Source organism: Scylla paramamosain, chromosome 37, assembly GCF_035594125.1.
Source record: "Scylla paramamosain isolate STU-SP2022 chromosome 37, ASM3559412v1, whole genome shotgun sequence".
Lineage (NCBI taxonomy): Eukaryota > Metazoa > Arthropoda > Malacostraca > Decapoda > Portunidae > Scylla > Scylla paramamosain.
In genome coordinates, this window is record NC_087187.1 from 1,160,001 (window position 1) to 1,184,677 (window position 24,677).

The 24,677-nt window shown below is 44.2% G+C and overlaps 1 protein-coding gene across 3 annotated transcripts in view; it reads left to right on the plus strand.

Annotated features, from left to right (window-relative positions):
- The window catches only part of LOC135091267 (uncharacterized), a 59,406-nt gene extending 34,749 nt beyond the window's left edge, over positions 1–24,657 (plus strand). For all 3 annotated transcript variants that reach the window (XM_063988744.1, XM_063988745.1, XM_063988746.1), the window contains 21 exons: positions 1,038–1,145; positions 2,566–2,705; positions 2,876–3,037; positions 3,791–4,020; positions 4,256–4,360; positions 4,921–5,049; positions 5,453–5,737; positions 5,912–6,078; positions 6,543–6,654; positions 7,009–7,188; positions 7,620–7,823; positions 8,383–8,528; positions 9,289–9,483; positions 9,649–9,843; positions 14,032–14,203; positions 14,874–15,045; positions 15,158–15,311; positions 15,784–15,896; positions 16,223–16,350; positions 16,838–16,917; positions 17,812–24,657. In XM_063988744.1, the coding sequence (XP_063844814.1) occupies positions 1,038–1,145; positions 2,566–2,705; positions 2,876–3,037; positions 3,791–4,020; positions 4,256–4,360; positions 4,921–5,049; positions 5,453–5,737; positions 5,912–6,078; positions 6,543–6,654; positions 7,009–7,188; positions 7,620–7,823; positions 8,383–8,528; positions 9,289–9,483; positions 9,649–9,843; positions 14,032–14,203; positions 14,874–15,045; positions 15,158–15,311; positions 15,784–15,896; positions 16,223–16,350; positions 16,838–16,917; positions 17,812–18,355 (3,721 nt within the window). In that variant the 3' untranslated portion in view covers positions 18,356–24,657. The remainder of the gene's footprint in view (positions 1–1,037; positions 1,146–2,565; positions 2,706–2,875; positions 3,038–3,790; positions 4,021–4,255; positions 4,361–4,920; positions 5,050–5,452; positions 5,738–5,911; positions 6,079–6,542; positions 6,655–7,008; positions 7,189–7,619; positions 7,824–8,382; positions 8,529–9,288; positions 9,484–9,648; positions 9,844–14,031; positions 14,204–14,873; positions 15,046–15,157; positions 15,312–15,783; positions 15,897–16,222; positions 16,351–16,837; positions 16,918–17,811) is intronic.
- Positions 24,658–24,677: the final 20 nt, after the last annotated feature.

Here is a 24,677-nt window from a genome sequence, read left to right on the forward strand (position 1 = left end):
CACTTTCAAACCAACCTTTCTCTCCTCCTCCTCTCCCATCAGGTCTCCTTTGGTCCACCTCCTGCTCCTCCTCCTACACATTTTACTCTCCATCTAAACACACCTATTTCATACCCTACACTCACCATCACTCAACCACCCCAGGATTTCTTAACATTCGGGCAAGAGATGAAAAAGTTTAACTTAACATTGTTTTATTCAGGCAGTGCTGTGACAAAACCCCAAACTGCCTGAATGATGGAGAAACTGAGAATGCATGTTTGTCTGTGTGTGTGTGTGTGTGTGTGTGTGTGTGTGTGTGTGTGTGTTTATGTGTGTGTGTGTGTGTGTGTGTGATAAACTCCTGCTGTTAATATTCCCGTAAAGCTGTGAAGTGAAGTAATAGTAGTAGTAATAGTAGTGGCTTATCTCAATGCTTACCTTTCTTACGTGCTTTTAATGGTAACAGTGTAATATAAGGTTTGTAATTTTTAAAGCATTGTGTAAATACTGCAAAATTTAATGCTTTTTAAATTGATAGTAAGATGTGCATTACGACCTTTTTCACACAATGCCACAATGCCAGTCTGCCCCTTGCACACTGTGGCATCGTGTGAAAGGGGTCATAGATAACATTAACCCTGGAAGCAAGAGAGAGAGAGAGAGAGAGAGAGAGAGAGAGAGAGAGAGAGAGAGAGAGAGAGAGAGAGAGAGAGAGAGAGAGAGAGAGAGAGAGAGAGCTAATATTGTGTTCTATTCTAGGAAGTTTAGATGGAAATGCAAAACTGATCATAATATTCAATTTAGACTATTTTCTTAACCATGGAAGCAAGAGAGAGAGAGAGAGAGAGAGAGAGAGAGAGAGAGAGACAACTAACAGTGTTCTCTTCTATTTCAGCAAGTCTATTATAAAAATTCAAAAACAACTGTAATATTAGACCTCACTTAACACTACATTCACCCTACAAGCCCTCCTGTAGTGTTCAGTTCATCCTACAAGCAGATAGAGATCCACAGACAGAGAGACAGAGTGCTAATACTGCCACATCCCATTACAGCAAGTCAAGCATGGAGGTGCAGATACCCGAAGCCATGGTGAACCTCAAGGTGTGGGTGCCGCCGGGGTACAACCTGGAGCCCATCACTACAGAGTTCGACACCAGCAGGTAGGAATACAAGGATCAACACAAGAACACGAGGGTTGGTGCAGGAAGCCATCAAGTGTACAAGTGGTAGATCCTGTAATGTGGGTTGTTGTTACTACTATTACTACTACTACTACTACTACTACTACTACTACTACTACTACTACTACTTCAGTTTCTTTTGCTATTTTTGCTTTTGTTGTTCTTGTTTTTCTTGTTCCTTTTCCTGGTCTTCTCGATGTTTTCTTTATTGTTGTTTTTCTTACTCTTATTCGCGTTCCTTTTCTTGTTCCTCTTCTTTTTCTCCTTCTTCTTGCTGTTATTATTGGTCTTGTTCATGTTCTTTCCCTGTTCTACTACTACTACTACTACTACTACTACTACTACTACTACTACTACTACTACTACTACTACTACTACTACTACTACTACTTACTCCCTCACTCTCCCCCTGCCTGTCCATACCTCTGACCCCATCTAGTCACTCTCACACCTATTATCATCACCAATTTTCTCATTGACACTTGCTTCTGACATCCTCCTCCCACCTCTCTCTCTCTCTCTCTCTCTCTCTCTCTCTCTCTCTCTCTCTCTCTCTCTCTCTCTCTCTCTCTCTCTCTCTCTCTCTCTCTCTCTCTCTCTCTCTCTCTCTCTCTCTCTCTCTCTCTCTCTCTCTCTCTCTCTCTCTCTCTCTCTCTCTCTCTTTCTCTCTGTGTGTGTGTGTCTATGTGGATGAAACTAGTGGAGGGAAGAAGATCAAGAGGAAGATAGAGAATGATGGAGGAATGGAATTGTGGGACTGCAAAGAATGGGAGTCACAGAGGAAGATGCAAGGGATGGAAACAGCTGAAGGAGACTCTAAAGAAACTGCGTAAGGAGAAGAAGAAGAAGACTTATCAAAGTGTCTGTGGTGTTGATTGTTCACCAGATTGATAACTATCCAAATAATGGTGAAAATAAGATATGTGGGTCATCCAGAGAGGTTGAGTTGAGTGGAACTTGATAGATATCACACACACACACACACACACACACACACACACACACACACACACACACACACACACAGCTTGTGGGTCACTGGTAACAGCCTGGTCTGTCACTAGGCAGGGCTAGCTGAGGTTAGCGCCCTGTCAGATTCCTAAGGGTTTGTGATGAGAGAGCAGTGACTGAGGTGTGTGTGTGTGTGTGTATGAGAGAGAGACAGAGAGAGAGAGAAAGAATGTAGTGGATGGTAATTGTAACCTAACCTAACTAAACCTTATCCTGTCTAATGTAACCAAACCCAACCCAACACAACCCAACCCTATCACTTTACCAAACCAAACCTGACCAAACCACACTACACCACACCACACCACACCACACCACACCACACCACATCATATCACATCACACTTCACATCACCTCACCTAACCTCACATCCTTGCATCCTGGCAGCTACCTAGGGTCAGGAGGAAGGTTCGGATGGTTCCTGCCAGCATCTCTCCTTGACTCCAACACCTTCATCCTTGAGCATTGGAGGTCCTTCATCACCAAGGACTCCCCTGCCCTGAGGATCTTCCACAGGACGCCAGAAGGTAGGCTGCTGTATGATGCTGTAGGAATCCTTGTGTTTTTTTTTATCTTGTATTTGAATTTGTCTCTTAGTTTATTTGTATATTAGACTTTTCACCTTCACACCCCTAATCCACATCTCCCTCCCCCATCCCTCCCTCCCTTGCTGATTGACACTTTCTCACTGTCTCAGAACTGAAGACACTGAGTCACAAGGTGCGCGACCCGGTGAGTCAGGAGTACTACTGCCCCGACGACCTTGAGGAGGAAGTGCAGTGCAACGGCGGCATCTTCAGCCCTCCGTGGTGCCAGGCCAGCAGTGCCATTTGTGCTGTGCTCTTCACTTCAAAAGCAGGTGAGAGAGAGAGAGAGAGAGTATGTGGCACTGCTAGACTGAACACAGGAGTCCACATCAACAGTGAACGAGACAAGCTATTAACTTTACATCCCTTAGAGAGACATAGGTTAAGAGGGACCTGATGGAAGTGTTTAAGTGGTGTAGGGATTACAACAAGGATGACATAAGCAAAATTCTCAGGATCAGTAATCAGGATAGAACAAAAAAATAACAGGTTTAAGAAAGAGGAAGAAATTGATCCTCAGGTAGAGTGGTAGATGAATGGAACGGACTCAGTAATCAGAATGTTAGTGCTGAGTCATTAGGGAGCTTTAAGAGAAGATTAGACAAATATATGGATGGAGATGAGAGATGGAAATAGGCAGGTGTGTTTCATACAGGGACTGCCACGTGTAGGCCTGATGGCTTCTTGCAGTTTCCCTTATTTTCTTATATTATAGCCATTGCATCTCCATCACCCTGACTCACAAAGTTCTCCCCCACAGACTCCAAGATCAAGTTCTGTTACCATACCAAAGAATACCATAGCTTTTAACACAATAGTCCACATCAACAATCTTTAAACTAACCAATCATTGCATCTCCATCATCCTGACTCACACAGCTCTCCTCCCACAGACTCCGAGATCAAGTTATATGACCATACGAAAGAATACCAAAGTTTTTAACACAATAGCGCACATCAGCAATCTTTAAACTAACCAATCATTGCATCTCCTTCACCCTGACTCATAAAACTCTCGTCCACAGACTCCGAGATTGCCAGCTTCCTGCACACCCAGATCCTGACAATGAGGGCGTATGTACGGGTGGCTTACATTGGGCCACACCTTGACCACAGCTTTCTGGAGGCCAACTTGAGACTGCCAGGCCAAGGCATCAACCGGTCTGTCCTGGTGTTCCACTGGTGGCCCTCTGTTCTCCTGCAGCCTTTCAACTTTACGTCTGTCTCCTTCCCTCCTTGCATTGACAGCTCCCAGGTGAGTGTGTGTTAGAGGGTGCTGTGTTAAGTAGTGCTGTGTGGAGTGAAATAGTAAAAAAATAGTGGGATTAAATGACAAATTAGCTGTGTACAATATGATAGAGTGAATAGTAGAATGAAATGATAGAAGAATAAATAAAATAGTGCAATGAAGTACCTGCATAATATAGAAACATGTGAAAGGTGTAGTGTGTCTCAGCCCATCTAAGCCTCCCCTCCCCTTCCCTCCACAGGTCTCCGGCAGCCCCAGTACCTTCTTCCAGTGCAAGTATGAGATGCATCCCTTCCACAAGTTTGTCTGGAAGAAGCTGGAAAGATATGCCAAGTTTGCCTATGAGGTGAGTCTGGTAACCTAACCTAATCCAATCTAACAACCCAACCTAACTTAAGCCAACCTAAATTAAACCAGCCTATCACAACCCAACCTAACCTAAGACCACTTTCCAAAGGCTCTAGTTGAAGTAACACAGGTTTTCAAGGACGTTTTTATGATTCTAGTGAGTGACTGGCAAGATTTCTACATTATTAACAGGAGAAACCCTTTAAAATGCTTTGCTCTCTTCCCATTACTATTTTCAAAGGCCACAGAGATGATTAGCCGGGTTCTCAAGACTATTTCCCATGTTAAAGATATAGAAACCTTGTCAGTCTGTCACTAGAACCATAAAAACACCCTTAAAAACTTGCATCACTTCAACTAGAACATTTGGAAAGCAGTGGAGATGTGGTGTGGAAGTGTCACTGAATACCAACCTCTGTCAACGTGTCATAATGTTTCAAAGCTTATTTTTATTCAAGCGGGCGAGAAATTTTGAGGAAGGACTATGGTATCTTATTTCTTTTCCCTTTTATAATATGTGAACAGGTAAAAGGCACACTAACACTGTCCCCCTTCCAGGCTTTACACATGGTACAGGTCAGCAACCTACAGTTTTCTGAGGTCCTGGACATTTACAACACCTGGGGGGACATCCGGGGACCTGACACCCTGGACCAAGTGGCCTGCTCGTGGATGAAGAAAAATAAGGTGTGTGTTTGTTTTTTCTGGTTTTGTTTGTTTGTTCGTTTGTTTTTCTCTCTTTGTGTGGGTTTGGCTGAGTATTTCTCTCTCTCTCTCTCTCTCTCTCTCTCTCTCTCTCTCTCTCTCTCTCTCTCTCTCTCTCTCTCTCTCTCTCTCTCTCTCTCTCTCTCTCTCTCTCTCTCTCTCTCTCTCTCTCTCTCTCTCTCTCTCTCTCTCTCTCTCTCTCTCTCTCTCTCTCTCTCTCTCTCTCTCTCTCTCTCTCTCTCTCTCTCTCTCTCTCTCTCTCTCTCTCTCTCTCTCTCTCTCTCTCTCTCTCTCTCTCTCTCTCTCTCTCATCTTATCCTGACAAGACACCCCCACCAACACGCCACCCTCTGTCCCTCTCTCTCATGCCCTCTCTACCCCTTAGGTACACTGGGAACACTGGCACTCAGGTCGGATTCTTCACGAGCTACGCCTGGTCGGTCTTTTCCCCATCCTTGGTAATGAGACAGAGCGGTTTAAGTTCCTGGCCCCCGGTGCGGTTGCGGCTTACTTCATGGCAGTAGAGGCAGTGAACAAAAACACCAGCATTCTCAAGGACTACAAGATTCGGTCCATTGTCTTAAACGGAGCGTGTAATTCTGCGATTGTCATGAGGAAGTTTATCCAGATTCTCCAGCGCTCATCGTCTCAAGGGTTCTATAATACGATGGTACGTTTGTTTGTTTGTTTGGTAAGGTGTGTGCGTGTGTGCGTGCGTGCGCATTTGTGTGTTTGTTTGGTGAGGTGTATGTATGTTTCTTTGGTATGTTTCTTTTGGCTGATCTTTGGGTATAAAACTAATGAGTCAGAATTAACAAGACCTAACCTAACCTCGTCCCCCCAGATTGGCTTCGTGGGGCCGGCCTGCTCGGACACCATTGAGCCCATAGCCGGCGTGTCCAAATACTTCAACATCCCCATCATATCGTATGCAGCGGAGGGGGCAATATTCTCTGGGCAAGACGACTACCCATACTTCTTTAGGACCATTCCCGAGAACAGGATCTTTGGGTGAGTCTTGGAGATTTGGATCCTTATAGAGGCTTAGATCCCTTGTAGATTAGTTAAACTTCACCTAACATAAATATTTTTTTTTTTTTTTTGTAGTCTTTCCCATTAACCACAGTTTCAGTATCCACATTTTCTTTTTCACATGGGTTGCTACCGACCGCAAGCTCAGATAAAAGGCAGCGATGAGAGGCAGCCTATTCTAGTATTCATCACTTTTTATCTTTATATTTTAGGTTAATAGATAAACAAAACACTAATAATCCTGTACTAGCAGTTTTCTTTACTTCAACAAGGCTGTAGGGGATCAGGGATGTTCTTAAGACGGAGGAAGGGGGCCAGTAATTTCAGGGGTCTCTTAATCTAACCCTAGTGGATGATGAGGAATAACTGCACTAACCTAACCTATTTCCTACCATGAATATTAAGGACAGCCGTAAGGAGCTAACCTTTCCGCTTCTTCCCAGGTACGTGTACAAGCACCTGTTTCGTAGTATGGGGTGGAGGAGGATCGCATCGCTGGTGGAGGAGGGGCACCGCTACTCGGAATACCTCACTGTGTTGGAGGAGCTGCTGCAGGTGTGTGTGTGTGTGTGTGTTGATGTAGTTGTGTTTGCTGGCTTGCTGTTTCTTTCTTCTCCCAAGTCATTCTTTCCTTCTTTCTTCTTCCAATTCCTCAGTCTTTTCTTGTCTTTCTCACTCTCATTCACTCCTTCCCTCTCTTAGTCACACAGTTTTCCATCCACCCACAACACACTGACTCATCCATCCACCTACTCAATCCTCCCTTCCCTCTCTCTCTCCTTTCCTCCCTCAGTTACTCAAACACTCATTTACTCACCCAGCAACCCACTCAATCCTTTCTCTCCTTATCTTTCAATTGCCCAATCACTCCCAACCCACTCACTCCCTCAGCCTCTCAATCTCTCACAGGAACACAACATGACGCTTGACAAGAAGGAGTTCTCCGACGAGCGCAAGACATCTGACGTAATTTCCAAGCTGCAGATGCTGAAGAAGGAGAAATATCGCATCATTATTGGCAATTTCTACCAGGACGTGGCTTGTGAGGTGCTCTGCGGGGCGAGTCACCTGGGGATGACCGGCAAGGAGGTGAGAGGAGGTAGAGGGAGAGACTTGGGTGGGTGAGTGAGAAAAGTGGATGGCTCAGGGAGAGACATAAGAGAAGAGAGTGAGACTAGGTGGGTAGATAGGGCAGAAGTGAGTCAGTGAATGGAAGGAGAGATAGAAAGAATGGTTGAGTGAGAAAGTAGGTGGGTGAAGAAGGAACGGAAGAAAAGAGAGATAGGGAAAGGTAGGAAGAGAGAGAGAGGGGATGAGGGAATGGTTGAGCGAATGTAGGGAGAAATGAATGAAGTGAATGAATGAATGAATAGAAAAAAAAGAGAGATAGAGAGATGACAGTAATAGTAGCAATAAGAAATTAACACGAGATGGAATAAGTTTGCTAATAAGTAGAAACAGAGATAGAAAGATAAACAAAATCTGGATGAACCAATAACACACACATCCATCACCTCCAGGGCTACTTGTGGTTCCTGCCTCACTGGTTCACGAAGAACTGGTACGACACAGATGCTCTCGAGTCAAACAGCAACTGCTCCACTGAACAGATGAGTGCTGCATTGGAGGGCCACATGTCTCTCTCCTACAGGTACTTCGCAGAGGACTCCCAGATCATGCAAACTGGCCAGACAGTCAGCGAGTGGAAGGTGGAGTACACTAAGGTAAGTTTATATTTATTTTAGTGGTAGTGGAAAGTTTCTGTCCTCTTTTGTTTTTGTGTTGTGTTTATCTATTTCTAACAGGCTGTGGTGGGAGATGCTGGGGTTTTGAAGGGTGTTTTCATGATTCCAGTGATAGTTTAACAGGTTGTGGTGGGAGATACTGGGGTTTTCAAGGGTGTTTTCATGATTCCAGTGATAGTTTAACAGGTTGTGGTGGGAGATACTGTTTTCAAGGGTGTTTTCATGATTCCAGTGATAGTTTAACAGGCTGTGGTGAAAGATACTGGTGTTTTCAAGGATGTTTTCATGATTCCAGTGGTAGTTTAACAGGGTGTAGTGAAACTCTCATTCTCTTTCCTCTCTTCCTTTCTATTCCCTTCTCTCTGACACTAACTCTCTAATACATCCCTCTAACCCAACCACAGTCTCACCACCTCTCTAACAGACTGCAATCACCCTCTCCCTTCCTTTCTGCTCCCTTCTCTCTCTCTCTAATACATCCCTCTAACAAATACACAGTCTCACCACCTTTCTAATAGACTTTCATCTCCCTCATCAGGCTATTAAGGAGTACGATAACGTAGCAGAGTCAGACTATGCCGGCTTCACCTACGACGCAGTGTGGGTGTACGCCCTCGCCCTCGACAAGCTGTTTAAGGAGGACCCCTCATACGCTGCTGACCTCAGGGCCACCAACACCACACAGTAAGGCTTTGTGTTAGGTTAGGTTAGTGAGAAGTGTGCAAGGTTGATAGCAAAGGTGTGGTTAGGTTAGTGAATCAAATAGTGTGTGTTCGTAAAGGTTTAGTTTGGTTAGTTTGAGTCAAGTGGTGTGTGGTTAGGTTAGGTTAGTGAATAGTGTAGTGTGTGAGGTTGTTTTGTAGAGATCTAGTTAGGTTCATCTGTGTCAAGTGGTGTGTGTTAATAGAGAAGTGGTGAGGTTAGGTTAGGTTAGGTTAGATTAGGTTAGGTTCATCTGAGTCAAGTAGTGTGTGTTAGTAGAGGTGTGATTAGTTTAGGTTGTGAAGTTTTATTTGTACAGGTGAGATTGTTATGGGAAAGTTACCATGCCAGTGAAAGAGATAAAATTACTTGCTTTTCTTTCCATTTCTTCTTTATATCTTCACAATTTTTTTGTTCTTTACCCTTCCTTCTTCAAGACCTCCATCACCTATTCTCTGTCCTTCCTTTCCCAAGACTCCTATCATCTCCTTTTCTCTGTTCTTCCTTTCCCAAAACCCCCATCACCTCCTGTTCTCTATTCTTCCTTTTCCAAGACCCCCCATCACCTCCTTTTCTCTATTCTTCCTTTTCCAAGATCCCCATCACCTCCTGTTCTCTATTCTTCCTTCCCCAAGACCCCCATCACCTGTTCTCTATCCTTCCTTCACTAAGACCTCCCTCCTTCATTGAGACATCCTACAACACACCCTCACCTCCTCTCACTTCTCGCTCCTTCCCTCAGAGCGTTCATCAAGAAGATCTCTGGCACCTCCTTCAACGGCGTCTCTGGTCACATTAACTTCAACGCAGACAGGTCGGATGGCGGGGAGACACGCAATTCTCGCCTCACAGACATCATTGTGTGGCAGTTCCAGTCAGGGGAATACGTTAAGGTGGCCACGTATCACCCCAAGTCACCCCTGGCGGACCTAGGAGAGTGAGTGAAGTAAAATAGTCATGGTTAGAGGGGGTTTGTGTCTGTCCGATTCACTGCTAGACTTTTCCGCTCGTCACCTGCATGTTATTGCTATGAATAAGTAACTGCAGCAAGGTTAGGTTAGGTTAGTGTACCCCTTATCTCAGCCTCACCCATCATCCACAGACTGCACATCTACAAGGACCGCTTCACCTGGCCGTCTGGGATGCAGCCAGATGACGGGAGTGAGAAGTGCGTGGTGGAGGGCTTCCGAAACTTCCTCAACCTGACGTGCACACAGGCGGTGGTCGTCCTGTGCACCATATGCTTCGGCAGCCTTACCCTGGTGCTGCTGGTGTGCTTCTTCCTCTTCAAGCGCAGGTCAGGCTGTCCGTCACGCCCCCGCCTCCCCTCTCCCTCTCCCCAGCCCCATTCTTCCTTCCCCATTGGTTTTCGTCGTTCGCAGGGACTCACTGACAGTCGGGCTTTTCTCATCTTGTGAGGATAATGGGGTCTCTATGTGTTTTTCAGTTTTTCTTTTCTTTTTAGCTTGTTTGGAAAGTTTTATTGGTTATTCTTTGTGGCTTCTTGTTAAGGGAGGTGTAGGTTTCTTTTTTCACGTGCTTTTGTGTCTGTTTTTCTTATTTTTTTTATGTTTTTGTGTGGGGGGAAATTTTCTTGTCTGTGATCTCTTCTAAAGGGAGACGTGAATTTTTTGTTTGTTTTTTTCCTACAGAATGGGAGAAAAACATTCATTTATTTCTCCTGAAGGGAATTTTTGAATTTTTTTTCTTTTTCTTTTTCTTTTTCTTCCTTTCTATCTTCATGACTTCCTTCCCATCCCTTTCCTTCCTAGTTACCCTATCTCCATGCCTCCTTTCTTTCCCTTCCCTTCCCTTTCCACATATCTTTCTGTTTCATGACTCCTTCCCTTCCCTTGCCACTTATCTTTATCTCGGTGCCTCCTTCCCCTCCCTTGCCAGTTCACAGCAGTATTAGCCACAGTATTAGGCTTCTCTTCACTGTTTGTAGCTCATAAGTCATGCAGTGACCCATTATTTTTCACTGTTCTTTTATCCAGTACTCAATACACCTAAGCTTTATTTTGATTAGTATTTCAGCAAGTTCCTTTATACACTATTATTTTTACAATTAATATTTGAATCAGTTCCTTTTTTGCTTAATATACTCAATTAAGATTTTTTTAGGTTACCAATTTACATATATTCTAGGTTAACTATTGAGTCGATAACTCGGAGTTGCTATTTGGCATTTGAATCCAATACTCAAGGTTGTTACGTGGTGTCGGAATCCATGAGTTGTTTAATGTTTTAGTCTGTGTTGCATTTGAACCTAATGGAATTTATTATCTGAATCTGTCTTTCTTAAGTCATCTATTTTTTTTTATTTTTTTTTTATCTATTAATCAGGTTTGTTATTTAATTTCTATATATTTTTTGAGTATTAATCTTTTTTGTTTATGTTGTATTTGAATCTCTTATAGTTTATCATGTAGCATTTAGATTTAGTCCCCAAAATTCAGGTTTTCTATTTGTTTCTGTGAAGGTTTATATTAATGATCCTCTACTGGTTTTTAGTTTCAATTTTTCTCACATAGAAAATAGTGTTATATTTTTTTTGGTAATGATATTATGTGAATATTTACATGTTACTAGTGTTTTCATGTATTTTGTTGCTTTATTAGTGTTTAAATTTACAATGTTGTGTCTATCATTTTATTTTCTTCTTTGTTATTATTTTTTCACACTCCAGTCTCCCATGTTGAGATTTTATTACTGTTACTGTTACTACCATTACTGCTGTCATTCATAATACTTCTACTAAATCTTTTTCTATTTTTGCATTCCTACCTTCAATTTTTAATACTATTACTATTTTTTCCATTACTTTTACTATTATTACTATCATTACTGCTGTCATCTCACCTATTATGACTACTACTAATACTAATACTTACTATTATGCCATTCCTCTTTCTATCACTACTACTACTACTACTCTACTACTACTACTACTACTACTACTACTACTACTACTACTACTACTACTACTACTACTACTACTCAATAGCTGACTATCTAGTAATAATAGAAGCACAAGGAGTACCTGCTCACTGGTGTATTTGACTTATGATTACAATCTATTCCACAATCACTGTTAGAACAAAAAAAACAAAAAAAAAACATTCTATCCCCTTTGTAGCCAGTCAGTTATGGGCAGTCACTGGAACAAGCCACCCTCTCTTTCCTCTCCCAATCCCTGGACTCCTCTGTCTGTCTTTGCACACCAATCCCTGGACTCCTCTGTTTCTCTTCCCCATCTTCCCACCCCAACCCCTGGACTCCTGTATTTCTCTTCCCTGTCTTTCCACCCAAATCCCAGGACTTCTCTATCTCTCCCCTATCTCTTTCCACCTGAATCCCTGGACTCCTCTATCTCTCCCCTGTCTCTTTTCTCCCAAATCGCAGGACTCCTCTATCTCTTCCCTGTCTTCCCACCCCAATCCCTGGACTCCTGTATTCTCTTCCCTGTCTTTCCACCCGAATCTCAGGAGTCCTCTATCTCTCCCCAGTCTCTTTACACCTCAATCCCATGACTCATCTATTTTTCCCTCCCCGTCTTTCCACCCCAACCATCAGACTTCTTTATCTTCCCCCCCTGCAGCACTTCACCTTGTTCGAATGAGTGCCGAGTACCGACTGGCTGTGACTTTGGCTACAAGGAGGGGGAGGGGAACTAGTAGTCACTGAGAAATTTGTAAACTTTTGTCCTGACCTAAGTGAAGAGTTGGTCATGTGACAAGTTAGCCATTGTAAGGGGAATAAAAAGATTAATACTGTTTTGGTTAGATAGCGTGGTGGTTGAAAGTCGCAAGCATGATAAAAATTTGTACCGTTTTGCATTGTGTTAAGTCAGATACGTTGTGAGCAGAGATACGTTGTGATCAGAGTACCACAGTGTAATGGTTTGGGTCACGCCTGGAATGTCCTTTTGATCAAATGGAATGTTGGTCATAAGTCAGGTACAACACAGGCAGAGTACTGTAAGCAGAGTGTAATGGTTTGGTATATACCTGTGCCTTTCTTAGAGGTGGTCAGGTGAGGTCAGGGTCTGTGTGTAGCCTGACTCCCCAACAGAGGCAGGTCATCCTAGGTCACGCTGAGTCTGTGTTTGTGTTTGTGAAAGTGTTGCTTGATGGAGAAAAATAGAAATAACACTCTTGGGTCAGCTCTCAAAAATTTATCTTCCCTACTTTCAGAATAATGAAAGTAATGATAATTTAAGGAGTTTTCACATCGATGGTAATGTGAAAGTCATTTACTAGTTACAGTTGTGGAATACTTAAATATTTCCCTTAGTTATTCAATACCAGTAATTAAGAAATACATATATGAATAAACAGCACATATATACAAAATAAAACTGAAATAGAGTGCAGTTGTTAATCACCTTTGAAAGAGTTAACCTTTTAAAGTAAATTCCTCTTGTCCCTCAAAATTAAACCTTCCTTGAGCCAACCATCCTAAAAACTGCCTCACTAAACACCTGGAGGTCACCAACACTCAGCGACCCGACCTGGCCTGAGTGATTAATTATTGCTGTTAAATGACCCTTGAGTTGTTGTGTGGGAAGTTACTGTGTGTGTGTGTGTGTGTGTGTGTGTAAGAGACAGTATTGTCAAAATCTATCTATCAGGTTGGCAATCCCACACAGGGCAGCCCAGACAAGGCACCACACACACACACACACACACACACACACACACACACACACACACACACACACACACACACACACACACACACACACACACACACACACACACACACACACACACACACACACTCTGGTGGATCACCTTACCACAACCCAGGAGCTTAGGTATACCACAGCTGGCCACACACACCCACAGCAAGACCCCACAGCACACACTGGTTCACCTCTGCCCCTTCATAATGAGATATACAAATGGAATCATGAAATTTTATACCTCACTTGACACAAACTTGCAAATGAGGGTGATAGATTGAAATAGGTGTGCTTCATAGAGTGACTGCCACGTTTAAGAGAAATGCTTTTGTTACTTGAGAGAGAGAGAGAGAGAGAGAGAGAGAGAGAGAGAGAGAGAGAGAGGTGGGGGGGATATTTACAACCATCATGAAATTCGATCACACACACAAGGATGGGAATTGAAACAGTGGAAACATTGATATGAAGGTGAGTAATGTGTGTGTGTGTGTGCATGCGCGCTGGGCCAGGCCGAGGCTGACACCCTCACAAGGACAGGCACAGTTTAGTTCACCACAAAATGAGATGGATGTTTTATTAAAAAAGATTCTACTACTACTACTACTACTACTACTACTACTACTACTACTACTACTACTACTACTTCTATTATACTACTACTACTACTACTACCACCACCACACACTCTTCTACTATACCCCTCACCATATCCCCACCACAACCACACATACACCCCTTCTCCTACCACACACCACCACCATCACCACCAGCACCAACACACACCCTTCTCTCCACCAGGTATGAGAAGAAGTTGGAGAAGATGCAGGAGCTGTGGCGCGGCCGTCCCCTGTTTGAGATCTTCGATGGGTGGGAGATTCCAAGAGACAAGGTGGTGATCAACAGGAAGCTCGGAGAAGGGGCATTTGGCACTGTGTATGGAGGGGAGTGCCTCTTTGACTCTCAAGGCTGGGTGAGTGTGTGTGTGTGTGTGTGTGTGTGTGAGCTTGTTTTTTGTTGTTATTAGTGTTAATTCTATTGCTGGTACTATTACTGCTTCTACTACTACTACTACTACTTCTGCTAATACTTCTATTACTACTGTTTCTATGTTTTACTACTAATACAGCTCTGAAAACATTCCTACTTCTACTATTATTACTACTAGTCATCCTACTATTCCTACTATTACTGTTGTTGTTATTTATATGTACATTACTACTACTACTATTACTACTACAAGAACAATCACCACCACCACAACCCCACTATAATTATCAATACACTTAGTTATTTTACATCATTAGTTTCCTCTGTTCTACCAATTCCTTGTGTTTTGATATTTCCTTCACTGTTTATCACTGTGTTATGCCTGTTTCCTTCTCTCTTTATCATTCTCATGCTTGTTTTCCTTCATGTTTTTCATCTGTCATTGTTTTATTTGTTTCCTTTACTGTCTGTTATTTTCATGCTTGTTTCCTTCACATTGTTCCCTTCACCTTGTTTCCTTCACACTGCTTTCTTCACCCTCTGTCATTGTGCATTACCTATTTCCTTCACCCCATTCCCTTCACCCTGTTCCATTCACTCGATCACTGTCCTGTCATCTCCCTATCCGCCTCACTCCCTCCATCTACACACAGGTGGCGGTGGCAGTCAAAACTCTCAAGCTGGGCTCCACCATCTCAGAGAAGCTGGACTTTCTCTCAGAGGCCGAAATGATGAAGAATTTTGAGCATGAGAACATTGTGCACCTCCTGGGAGTGTGCACCAAAACTGAGCCTATCTATACTGTCATGGAGTTTATGCTTTATGGTGAGTATGAATATGAACATGAATATCTGCGTGCTTGAAATAATGATCGATAAACTAACCTACCTACCTACTTACTTATTCACTTCCTAACTCTCTCTCTTACCCCCAACAGGCGACCTCAAGACATACCTCCTAGCTCGCCGAAATCTTGTGAATGAGAAGAGTCGTAACGATGACGATGAAGTGAGCAACAAGCGCCTCACCTCCATGGCTGTCGACATCGCCCGGGGCCTGGCTTACCTCGCCCAGATGAAATATGTGCACAGGTGTGTTGGGACTGGCTGACAGAAGGACAGATGGACAGGCAGAGAGGCAGATTGGTTGATGGGCAGACAGATGGACAGGTTGACAGACACATAGGCATACAGACAGGCAGCAAACAGATACAGATAGGCAGACAGACAGGTAGATATGCTGAAAGACAGGGAGAGAAGCAGACAGGTAGACAGACAGGCAGACAGATAAATAGACAGACAGGCAGGTGCATAGACAGATAGACAAACACAAGCATACAGATACAGACAAACAGACAGAAGGAGGTAAAAAATAAGAGAAGAGGAAGGAAGGAGGGAGGAAGTGTCAGTTTAAATAGAAAAAAAAAAAAACTAAGGAAATAAGAGAGAGTGTCACTGTAAACAAAAAAAAATTGAAAGAATGTAAGGAAACAGAGAGAGAGAGAGAGAGAGAGAGAGTGTGTCGTTGAGGCCTCCTTCCCCAGCCTCACCTCCACTGTTGCAGGGATGTGGCATGTCGGAACTGTCTGGTCAACGCTAACCGTACAGTCAAGCTGGCAGACTTCGGCATGACACGGCCCATGTATGAAAACAATTACTACAAGTTTCACCGCAAAGGCAAGTCTTTTCCATCCATCCTCGCTGTTTTTCTCTCTTATTTTTTCCCTTTGTATAATTTTCTCAAGTCGTCTCTGTCCATCCTCTCATTTCATCTTTGCATCTTCCCCTTTCACAACTGTAACTTTCACAACTCCTAAAAACACTCTCGAAAACCCCAATAACTCCCACTACTTGTAAAAACACCCTTGAAAACCCCAGTAACTCACACTACACCCTTGAAAACCCCAGTAACCCCCACCAGGATTCATTAAAACCAGTTGAAGTGAGACAGTGAAGCATTTAAGAGCCTAGATCACACTACTAATACCCCAGCCCTCTTTCAGGAATGCTGCCAGTGCGCTGGATGGCCCCGGAGTCACTGACAGAGGGCGTCTTCACCACCATGAGTGACATCTGGTCCTACGGCGTGCTGCTCTATGAAATTGTTACCTTTGGAGCGTTTCCCTTCCAGGTGTGTTGTTGTTGTTGTTGTTGTTGTTGTTGTGTTAGTGTGTGGTTATGAGGTATCCAGGTGTTTTCATCTCTAAGACAATTCATAATGAGTGTTTTTCCTTCACAGAATTTCAGAATGAGTGTTTTTTCTTTGTGTTTCCCTCATCAAAGACAGATTAGAATGAGTGTTTATCCATATCAGACAATTTAGAATGAGATTTCTCTCCCCAGAACCCCAGAATGCTTGTGTTTGTGTTTCTCCTCCTCATCAACAGTTCAGAATGAGTACTTTTCCTTCTCAAAAACCACAAAAAAACTAATCTCATTTATCTCATACAAACACAAGAAACTGAAACAAAACTGCAGAAGACCTAATGAGTAACCAACAAACATTCACACAAGCAAAATGACACAATCCACTACTTTACTTAACAATCTACACGTTCATCTAGAGGTGTGAAGACCCGAGTAACCTGAGCTAATGTGAGCCTTGTTTTGTCTTGCAGGGGCTGACCAATGACCAGGTGTTGGAGCATGTCAAGGCAGGTCACACCATCGCTATTCCTCGAGGGGTCAAGCCACAACTGTAAGTCCGAAGGGGTTATTTGTCGTGCTAGGAGGGGTAGTAGTAGTAGTAGTAGTAGTAGTATAAGATAGTGTATTAGTTTGGGTAGTATTTGTGGTGTTTCTATCTATTGACTATTAGATTCAAAAGTAGTCTTGGTAAAATATAAGTAGTAGTAGTAGTAGTAGTAGTAGTAGTAGTGGTATATATGCTAATCCTAGAATGTAGTTTTAAGTCCAGCCACACACCTCATACTTATTCCCTTACTACTTATTTATATCTTTCATACTCCACCTCACCTCTTCCTCCTTCCCTCATAAACTTCCTCTCTCTTTATACTCTTCATATACTCTCTTTTCCACTATTCACCACCTTCACATTCACACCTAATCCTTTTTCTCCTTTCCTTCTTCCTTATCTTCTTTTCTCCTTTACTCATGCCATCCTTGTCTTCTTCCTCATCATGTACTCTTTCCACTCTTCTATCATACACTTAATTCTTTTCATCCTTTCCTCTCTCCATCCTTCGTTATCTTCCTCTATTCCTTCACTCGCTCTTGTCCATCTTCCTCCTTATTTTCTTCTATTTCCATCACTGACACATTACTGCTCTTTCTCTTATATATGCTGCCTCCTTCCTTATCCTCTAATTCAGTCTATCCTTACCCTCTTCTTCCTTCTAACTATCTCTTCAATCTCCATCACTTTATCACTTTAATGTGCATCCCTATTCTCTCATGCGTGCCACCTCTTCCTTATCCTCCTCTACTTCAGTCTATCCTTGCCCTCTTCCTCCTTCACTCACTCTATTCTTGTCCTCCTCCTCCTCTTCCACCACCCCCTTCTCCCCAATAACTTTCCTTCCATCTCCATCTCCACACACACCACCTCCCTTATACGTGCCACCCCACACAGGGACATGTTGCTGCGTCTGTGCTGGCACCGCGCCCCATCCCGCCGGCCTCCCATCCACCAGATCATAGAGCAGCTCACCAACCACCCCCGCCTCATCTCCCCCTGCCTGGACAGCCCCCAGTCCTCCGTGCAGTGCGAGGACACCCGCTCCTTAGAGATAATACCCGACAAGACACGGAAGTCATCGTTGTCAATCAATCACCGGCTGCAGAACATGGCGCTTCCTTCCAGCCGCCGCCGGTCGATGAGTGGCAACATGGTCATGAACGTACCTCCTCTCACTACCAGTCTGAGTGAGGATGGCATGATCGTGGCAGCGCATTCAAACCTAGACGCTCTGAATCTTAACCATGTGATGCTGGAGGAGGGGGAGCCAGGAGAGGACCCACTGCTGCCTCCTGCCCAGTATGTTTCCTCCCGTTATGTCTCGCTAGCCCACAAGGAGCAGCATAAGGAACGGGAGAGTCTTGTGGGTGGTCACGAGGGGGACTACTGCACCACTGATATCTCCCGGGACCTGTGGACTAATGTGACCCCCGTGTGAGGTCCTGGTGGTGGTGGTGGTGGACCAGCGTGCTGCCTAAGTGTGGTGAAGTGAAATGCTGGTCATTCTCTGGTCACTCTTTAGTTTGTAGTGTTTAAGTGGCGATGTTATCACTCTGAACTGTGACTCCTATATGTGACAATGATGATGATGATGATGATGATATTCCTGCTTGACACAGTGGAGGATTCTCTCTTTCTCTTTTTCTCCCTCTCTTATTCTGTATTTTCTAATTTCTTCTGTAATCAGTTATTTTATTTTCCTTTCCTAGATGAAAAGTATAAGTACTCTCTCTCTCTCTCTCTCTCTCTCTCTCTCTCTCTCTCTCTCTCTCTCTCTCTCTCTCTCTCTCTCTCTCTCTCTCTCTCTCTCTCTCTCTCTCTCTCTCTCTCTCTCTCTCTCTCTCTCTCTCTCTCTCTCTCTTCATCTTTTCTTTCAATCTCCAAATCTACAATTCAAACCTCATTTTTTACGTTCAGTTCCTGAGGTGATGACTTCTCAACCTCATACCTGGGTTGTGAGTGCTGGCTCCCCTCCACCTCTGCCTCCCCCTCCACATCTTCCTTCCTCTCACTGTGTTCAGCAAATTCAGTATTATGTCATTATGCAAGGGATGTGTATGCAAGCTCTGATGCAATTATCACCTCCACTATATAAGCTGCTCCATGTGCCAACACTCAACAAGAAACCTCGCGTGTGTATGTGTGTGTGTGTGTTGCCGGTGACTCTTAGGGCCGCACCCCCCATTCCTGGCTGAGCATCTGGCCAGTGGAGAGGCAGGGAGGCTGCCACATGCCTTCCTCTGCCAGGAACAGACTGAGTAAAGCCTCTTCTTCGCTTGAGGCTTGGATCGTGTTCAGGATTTCTGAGGCATCAATGCAGAGCTGCCATCTCATCTCCTCTTTTGCCTGTTAGTTGCGGAAGCCTTCACGTCACACAACAGTTGCTGAGATGCTGCGCTGCTGCCGTCACTCTGCTGAGACGCCACCTGCCGCTCAAGACGCAAGGAACAGATGCGCTGTGGCAGCTTGCAGTCTGCCATGTGCCAGGGGACAGACACGTCACATCGGGCTCAGTGTTGTGGCCAGTGCTTAGTGAGTGTCGGGCCAGCAGGATGGGGAGGGACTGGCCGCGGCAAGACAACACCACACGGGACATTGTTGTCGTGGCAAAGTGAGCAGTGGCCGGGCATGTGTGTGCGTGTCCGTGTGTGCTTGTGTGTTTGTGTGTGTATGTGGCAGACAGCCCAGGCCCTGCGGCAGTGAGTGGTGAGAGCAGTGTGTGTGTGTCTGGCAGTGTGAGGAGGAGCAGCTCACTGCACCACAACAACACATATACGGGTCTTGAGGTTGAGTGCTGCCAGCAGGAGCCTGGAGTGTGCCCAAGTGTTTATGTGTGTGTGTGTGTGTGTGTGTGTGTGTGAACATGGTGGCAGGGGAGCACCTCTGTTGCTGTGGTTGGTATGTGCTAGGCACACAACTTATAACATGATGTACAGTACTCTAGCGGTAGGGAAACAGTCACACTGCATCACTCCTGTGTACATTTTCTCATCCTCATCACTCTCCTGCTGGTCAGCGTGGGAGGCGAGTGCACCTCACCATGTCAGTGTTCACCAGGTGTGTGGGGCGAGGGGTGTGGGTGTGGGGTGTGGCCAGCACTGGGGCACTGCAGGGCGTGGGGTGAGGCAGGAGGCATGGGGTGGGGCTGTGCAGGGGCTGGCTAGGGTGCTTCAGGGGTTCACCGCCACACGCCAGATGCTTCCCGGCAGCGTGCAGGGCCGGGCAGGGGCTGTGGGGGCTGTGGCGGCGTCCCTGGCTGTCTCAGCTCTTCAGGGACACGTTACTCGCTTGTAAACCAAAAGTAACATTTTATATTCTGTTTTCACATGCAGAGTGTGGAGGGAGTTGCCTTCACCAGCATGCAGGGGAGGTGGCGCTGGCTGGGTGTGTCTGGGGGCTGGGCTGAGGGAGAAACGGGTGAGGATGAGGGTGTGTCTGGGGTCCTGGGGTGATGGTGAGGGGTGAAAGTGTGTGCTGGTCATGCAAGGCAGCTGGGGCACCCTGGACACTAGCCACCGGGACACCCACCTCTGACACTTTCCCCACAGTCACCTTGCTTCGGATTAATACAAAAAACTACAAAAAAACGTGCAAACGAGTCAGGGGCATTTGATTATTAACGCTTAACAGAACGAGGTGTGGGGAGGCAATGGAGGAGCTGAGTGGTGGTGGAGGCGAGGGGCAGGGCGGTGAGGCAGCTGCTGACACCCATGCTAACTCACCTATGTTGATTCACTCACACTGACTCAGACCAGAGCTGTACCAGGACCTCAGTGAGTCAGAGAGGGAAGGTACAGGAAAGCAACAGGCAGCTGAACAGTCCATCAGTGTGTAAGAGAAGGAATCTAAGACTTGCAGAACACTCAGTGGGGACGAGGAAAGGGAAGAAAAATGAGCCTGGTAGAAAGACAAGAGGCATTACAACAGTCTGTCACTGAATGAGACGAGGGATTAGTCCTGAAAAAACACTTCAGACTCATTATCTCAAACAAGACTATAATGCCAGGCTGAGAAAATAGCTGTCAGAGGGTCTTTAAGTGGGCCTTCAGATGAGACAGACTGAGGAAAAGAACTAGTGAAAGCTTATTTGAATCTCTATGAATGAAATAGGTCAGTCCAGTAAGTGAGGAGAGCAGAGGTGTCAGTGGTAGTGCAGGCGAGTGTCCGTGTAAGTCACAGTCTGGACACTTGGGTTAACATGAGAAATGTCAGTCACTTGCCGTCACGACCACTTACCTCCATCCAGACCTGTCCTCTCACCCATTGCTCATCTCTCATCGCTGTAAAGTGCCAACATACACCCCATTACGGCTGGCAGATATCCTGTGTGTGTGTGTGTGTGCGTGTGAGAGTGTGTGCATGTATGTAGAGAGAGTGACGGAGGACTGAGGAGGGAGGGAAGGAAGGACGGAGAGTTATATCAAGAAGTTCCTTTTATAAAGTATTAATTAATTAACTGTGTATTCGTAGATCAATGTTATTTATGAGCAAGTGTGTGGCCGTGTGCTGGGCCGCTGCCACACACTCTTAACTTATGTTCAAAGTAGAGAATATTTATAGAACACACACACCTGGCCTGCACCTTCAACGCGCTGGCTAAGGTGCTGCTGCTCGAGGCATCCTGGGCTCATCACGCACGCAATACTCTCCTGTAGATTCACAGTAACATCACCCTTGTAAACAAACTGAGGATTCTTTTCTTTCTATATTCTTGGTCACTCATAAAGTATGTTCTTGGGATTGGAAAAACTACCATTATCTTTGCTATCTGATATATTGCAAACATATCTATTTTTTGTTCATCGCTCATCTCTAAGCACTTCACTTCCTAAAATCTATATTCTTCATTTTTCATTCCCTAGCCACTTCAAAATTTTATATTAGTTGGACACCAGTAAAACACATTCATTCTGCTTCCCTTCCTGCAGGTAAAAGACTGATTCACTGATGCCAGCGTTGTGAATTGCTGTATAGTACAATGAAAGAGTTAGAAGCAGAAAAATTGAGGTGAATGAATATTTGACCAGTTACACTGGCCAAGGGCAACAAAAATCCAATAAAAAAAAAAAAAGCCCACTGAGATGCCAGTCCCAGGAAAGGGTCCAAAGCGGTAGTAAAAATTTGAAGGATAAGTGTCTTGAAACCTCCCTCTTGAAGGAATTCAAGTCATAGAAAGGTGGAAATACAGAAGCAGGCAGGGAGTTTCACAGTTTACCAGAGAAAGGAATGAATGATTGAGAATACTGGTTACCTCTTGCATTAGAGAGGTGGACAGAATAGGGGTGAGAGAAAGAAGAAAGTCTTGTGCAGCGAGGCCACAGGAGGAGGGGAGGCATGCAGTTAGCAAGATCAGAAAACCAGTTTGCATGAAAATAGCGGTAGAAGACAGCTAGAGAAGCAACATTGCGGCAATGAGAGAGAGGCTGGAGACAGTCAGAGGAGAGGAGTTGATGAGACGAAAAGCTTTTGATTTCATCCTGTCTAGAAGAGCAGTATGAGTGGAATCCCCCCCCCCAGACATGTGAAGCATACTCCATACATGGACGAATAATGCCCTTGTACAGAGTTTGTAGCTGGGGGGAGGGGGGAAGTGAGAAAAACAGGTGGAGACGTCTCAGAATGCCCAACTTCATAGAAGCTGTTTTAGCTAGAGATGAGATGTCAAGTTTCCAGTTCAGATTATAAGTGAAGAACAGATCGAGGATGTTCAGTGTAGAAGAGGGGACAGTTGAGTGTCATTGAAGAAGAGGGGATAGTTGTCTGGAAGGCTGTGTCAAGTTGATAGATGGAGGAATTGAGTTTTTGAGGCACTGAACAATACCAAATTTGCTCTGCCCCAGTCAGAAATTTTAGAAAGATCACAAGTCAGCCATTCTGTGGCTTCCCTGCATGAAATATTTACCTCCTGAAGTGTTAGACGTCCATGAAAAGATATGGAAAAGTGCAGGATGGTTTCATCAGCATAGGAGTGGATAGGACAAGAAGTTTGGTTTAGGTCATTGATGAATAATAATAAGACAGTGAGTGACAGGATAGAACCCTGAAGAACACCACTGTTAATAGATTTAGGAGAAGAACAGTGACTGTCTACCACAGCAATAGAACTGTCAGAAAGGAAACTTGAGATGAAGTTACTGAGAGAAGGATAGAAGACGTAGGAGGGTAGTTTGGAAATCAAAGTTTGGTTTGTTTACAAGGGTGACAGTTGTACACACAGCGCCATTCATTAACCAAGGAAGGAAATACATTGATAATTCACTAGTAAAAGATTTGCTTCACGACAGCGACCCCAAATAGCCGAGGAACAACACAACAGCGGGCGTGTGTACAGACGTGTGGTGGTGCAGGTGTGTGTGTTCATATGTGTGTATATACAGTACCTTGGTTTATTATGCAGCTTGTTGTGGTGTGTATGAGTGTGTGTGTGTGTATGTGTATGTGTGTGACTGGATGAGAACCATGTACAGATTCTATTCGTTGTATGGTGTGGCAGTCAGTCGGTCAGTCAGTCAGTCAGTCACCAAACATTGAGTAAGTTGTGCATTTATATGTTTGCACTTGCATGTTTTTATACTGAGTAAGATTCAAGTGTTTACTGTAAGTGGAGGAAGGCCTGGCACCTCTCCTCCACTGTACACTCTCCCCTGTTTCACCACTAAAACCGAGGAATGAAAACGAAAACACTCACAGAATTTACGTATCGTGTGTTTGTGTGCGTGTGTGTGTGTGTGTTTGAGAGATGCACTATTGAGAAAACTCTAACCTGGTATATATATATAAGCTTGAGTGATGTAAATGCAAAACAGTGTGTGTGTATGTGTGTGTGTATGTGTGTGTGAGAAATAACACTTTTTTTCTATGCTGTCAAAATAGTTCACCAGTTCACCGGTTCACCAGTTTTCCGTTGTCTTTTTTCATGCATTTCTCGTACCATGTTAGAGTTTTCCCAGTGGTACATTCACACCCACTGCAGTCAGGAAGATACTCTATTTGGTTTTGCTTCCTCGACCCATGTGAGAATAGTGAAGTGTGATTTTCTTTATTCATTCATTATACATTTTGGGTTGACGAGTTGCTGTGTTTGAGTGCGGCTGAGTCATCCCACTGGTGTTCTCCTCGCTGCAGAGACAGTGAGAATATGTGAATGTTTTATCATGGGTTTATTTATTCATTTTTCTTATTATTATTTATTCAAATTTTTTTTTTTTAAGTTTTAGAGTTGAGTTTTCATGTTTCCCTCATTTAATATATGTGTGTGTGTGTGTGAGAGGATGTGGAGTACAGGATTTCTTGGTATGTTTGGCAGTTTTATTTATTTATATTATGTAGAGTCCTTTTATGTGTGTGTGTGAGAGAGAGAGAGAGAGAGTTAACTAGGTGTGTTTGACCAATGTTTTATTTATTTATGTAATGTAGAGTCCTTGTACGTGTGTGTGTGTGTGTGTGCGAGAGAGAGAAAGAGAGAGGCAGCAAGGAAGGTACCATGGGAAGACTCAACATTCTAAACACAACAAGCCGGAAACAAATCAAGAAACAGACAAAAGACATAAACTAAAAAAAAAAAAACACACATCACTTACACCAGAAAACAACAACAACAACAACAACAACAACAAACAAAAAACTGCCGTGCTGGTGAAGGGAAAACTCAAAAAACACAGCAAACAAAACTTCCAAAACCTCCTCGGGTCAGAATTTTTTTTCCCATACACCGAAAATTTACGTCATCAAGAAACAAAATGAAAGAAGAATTAACTCAG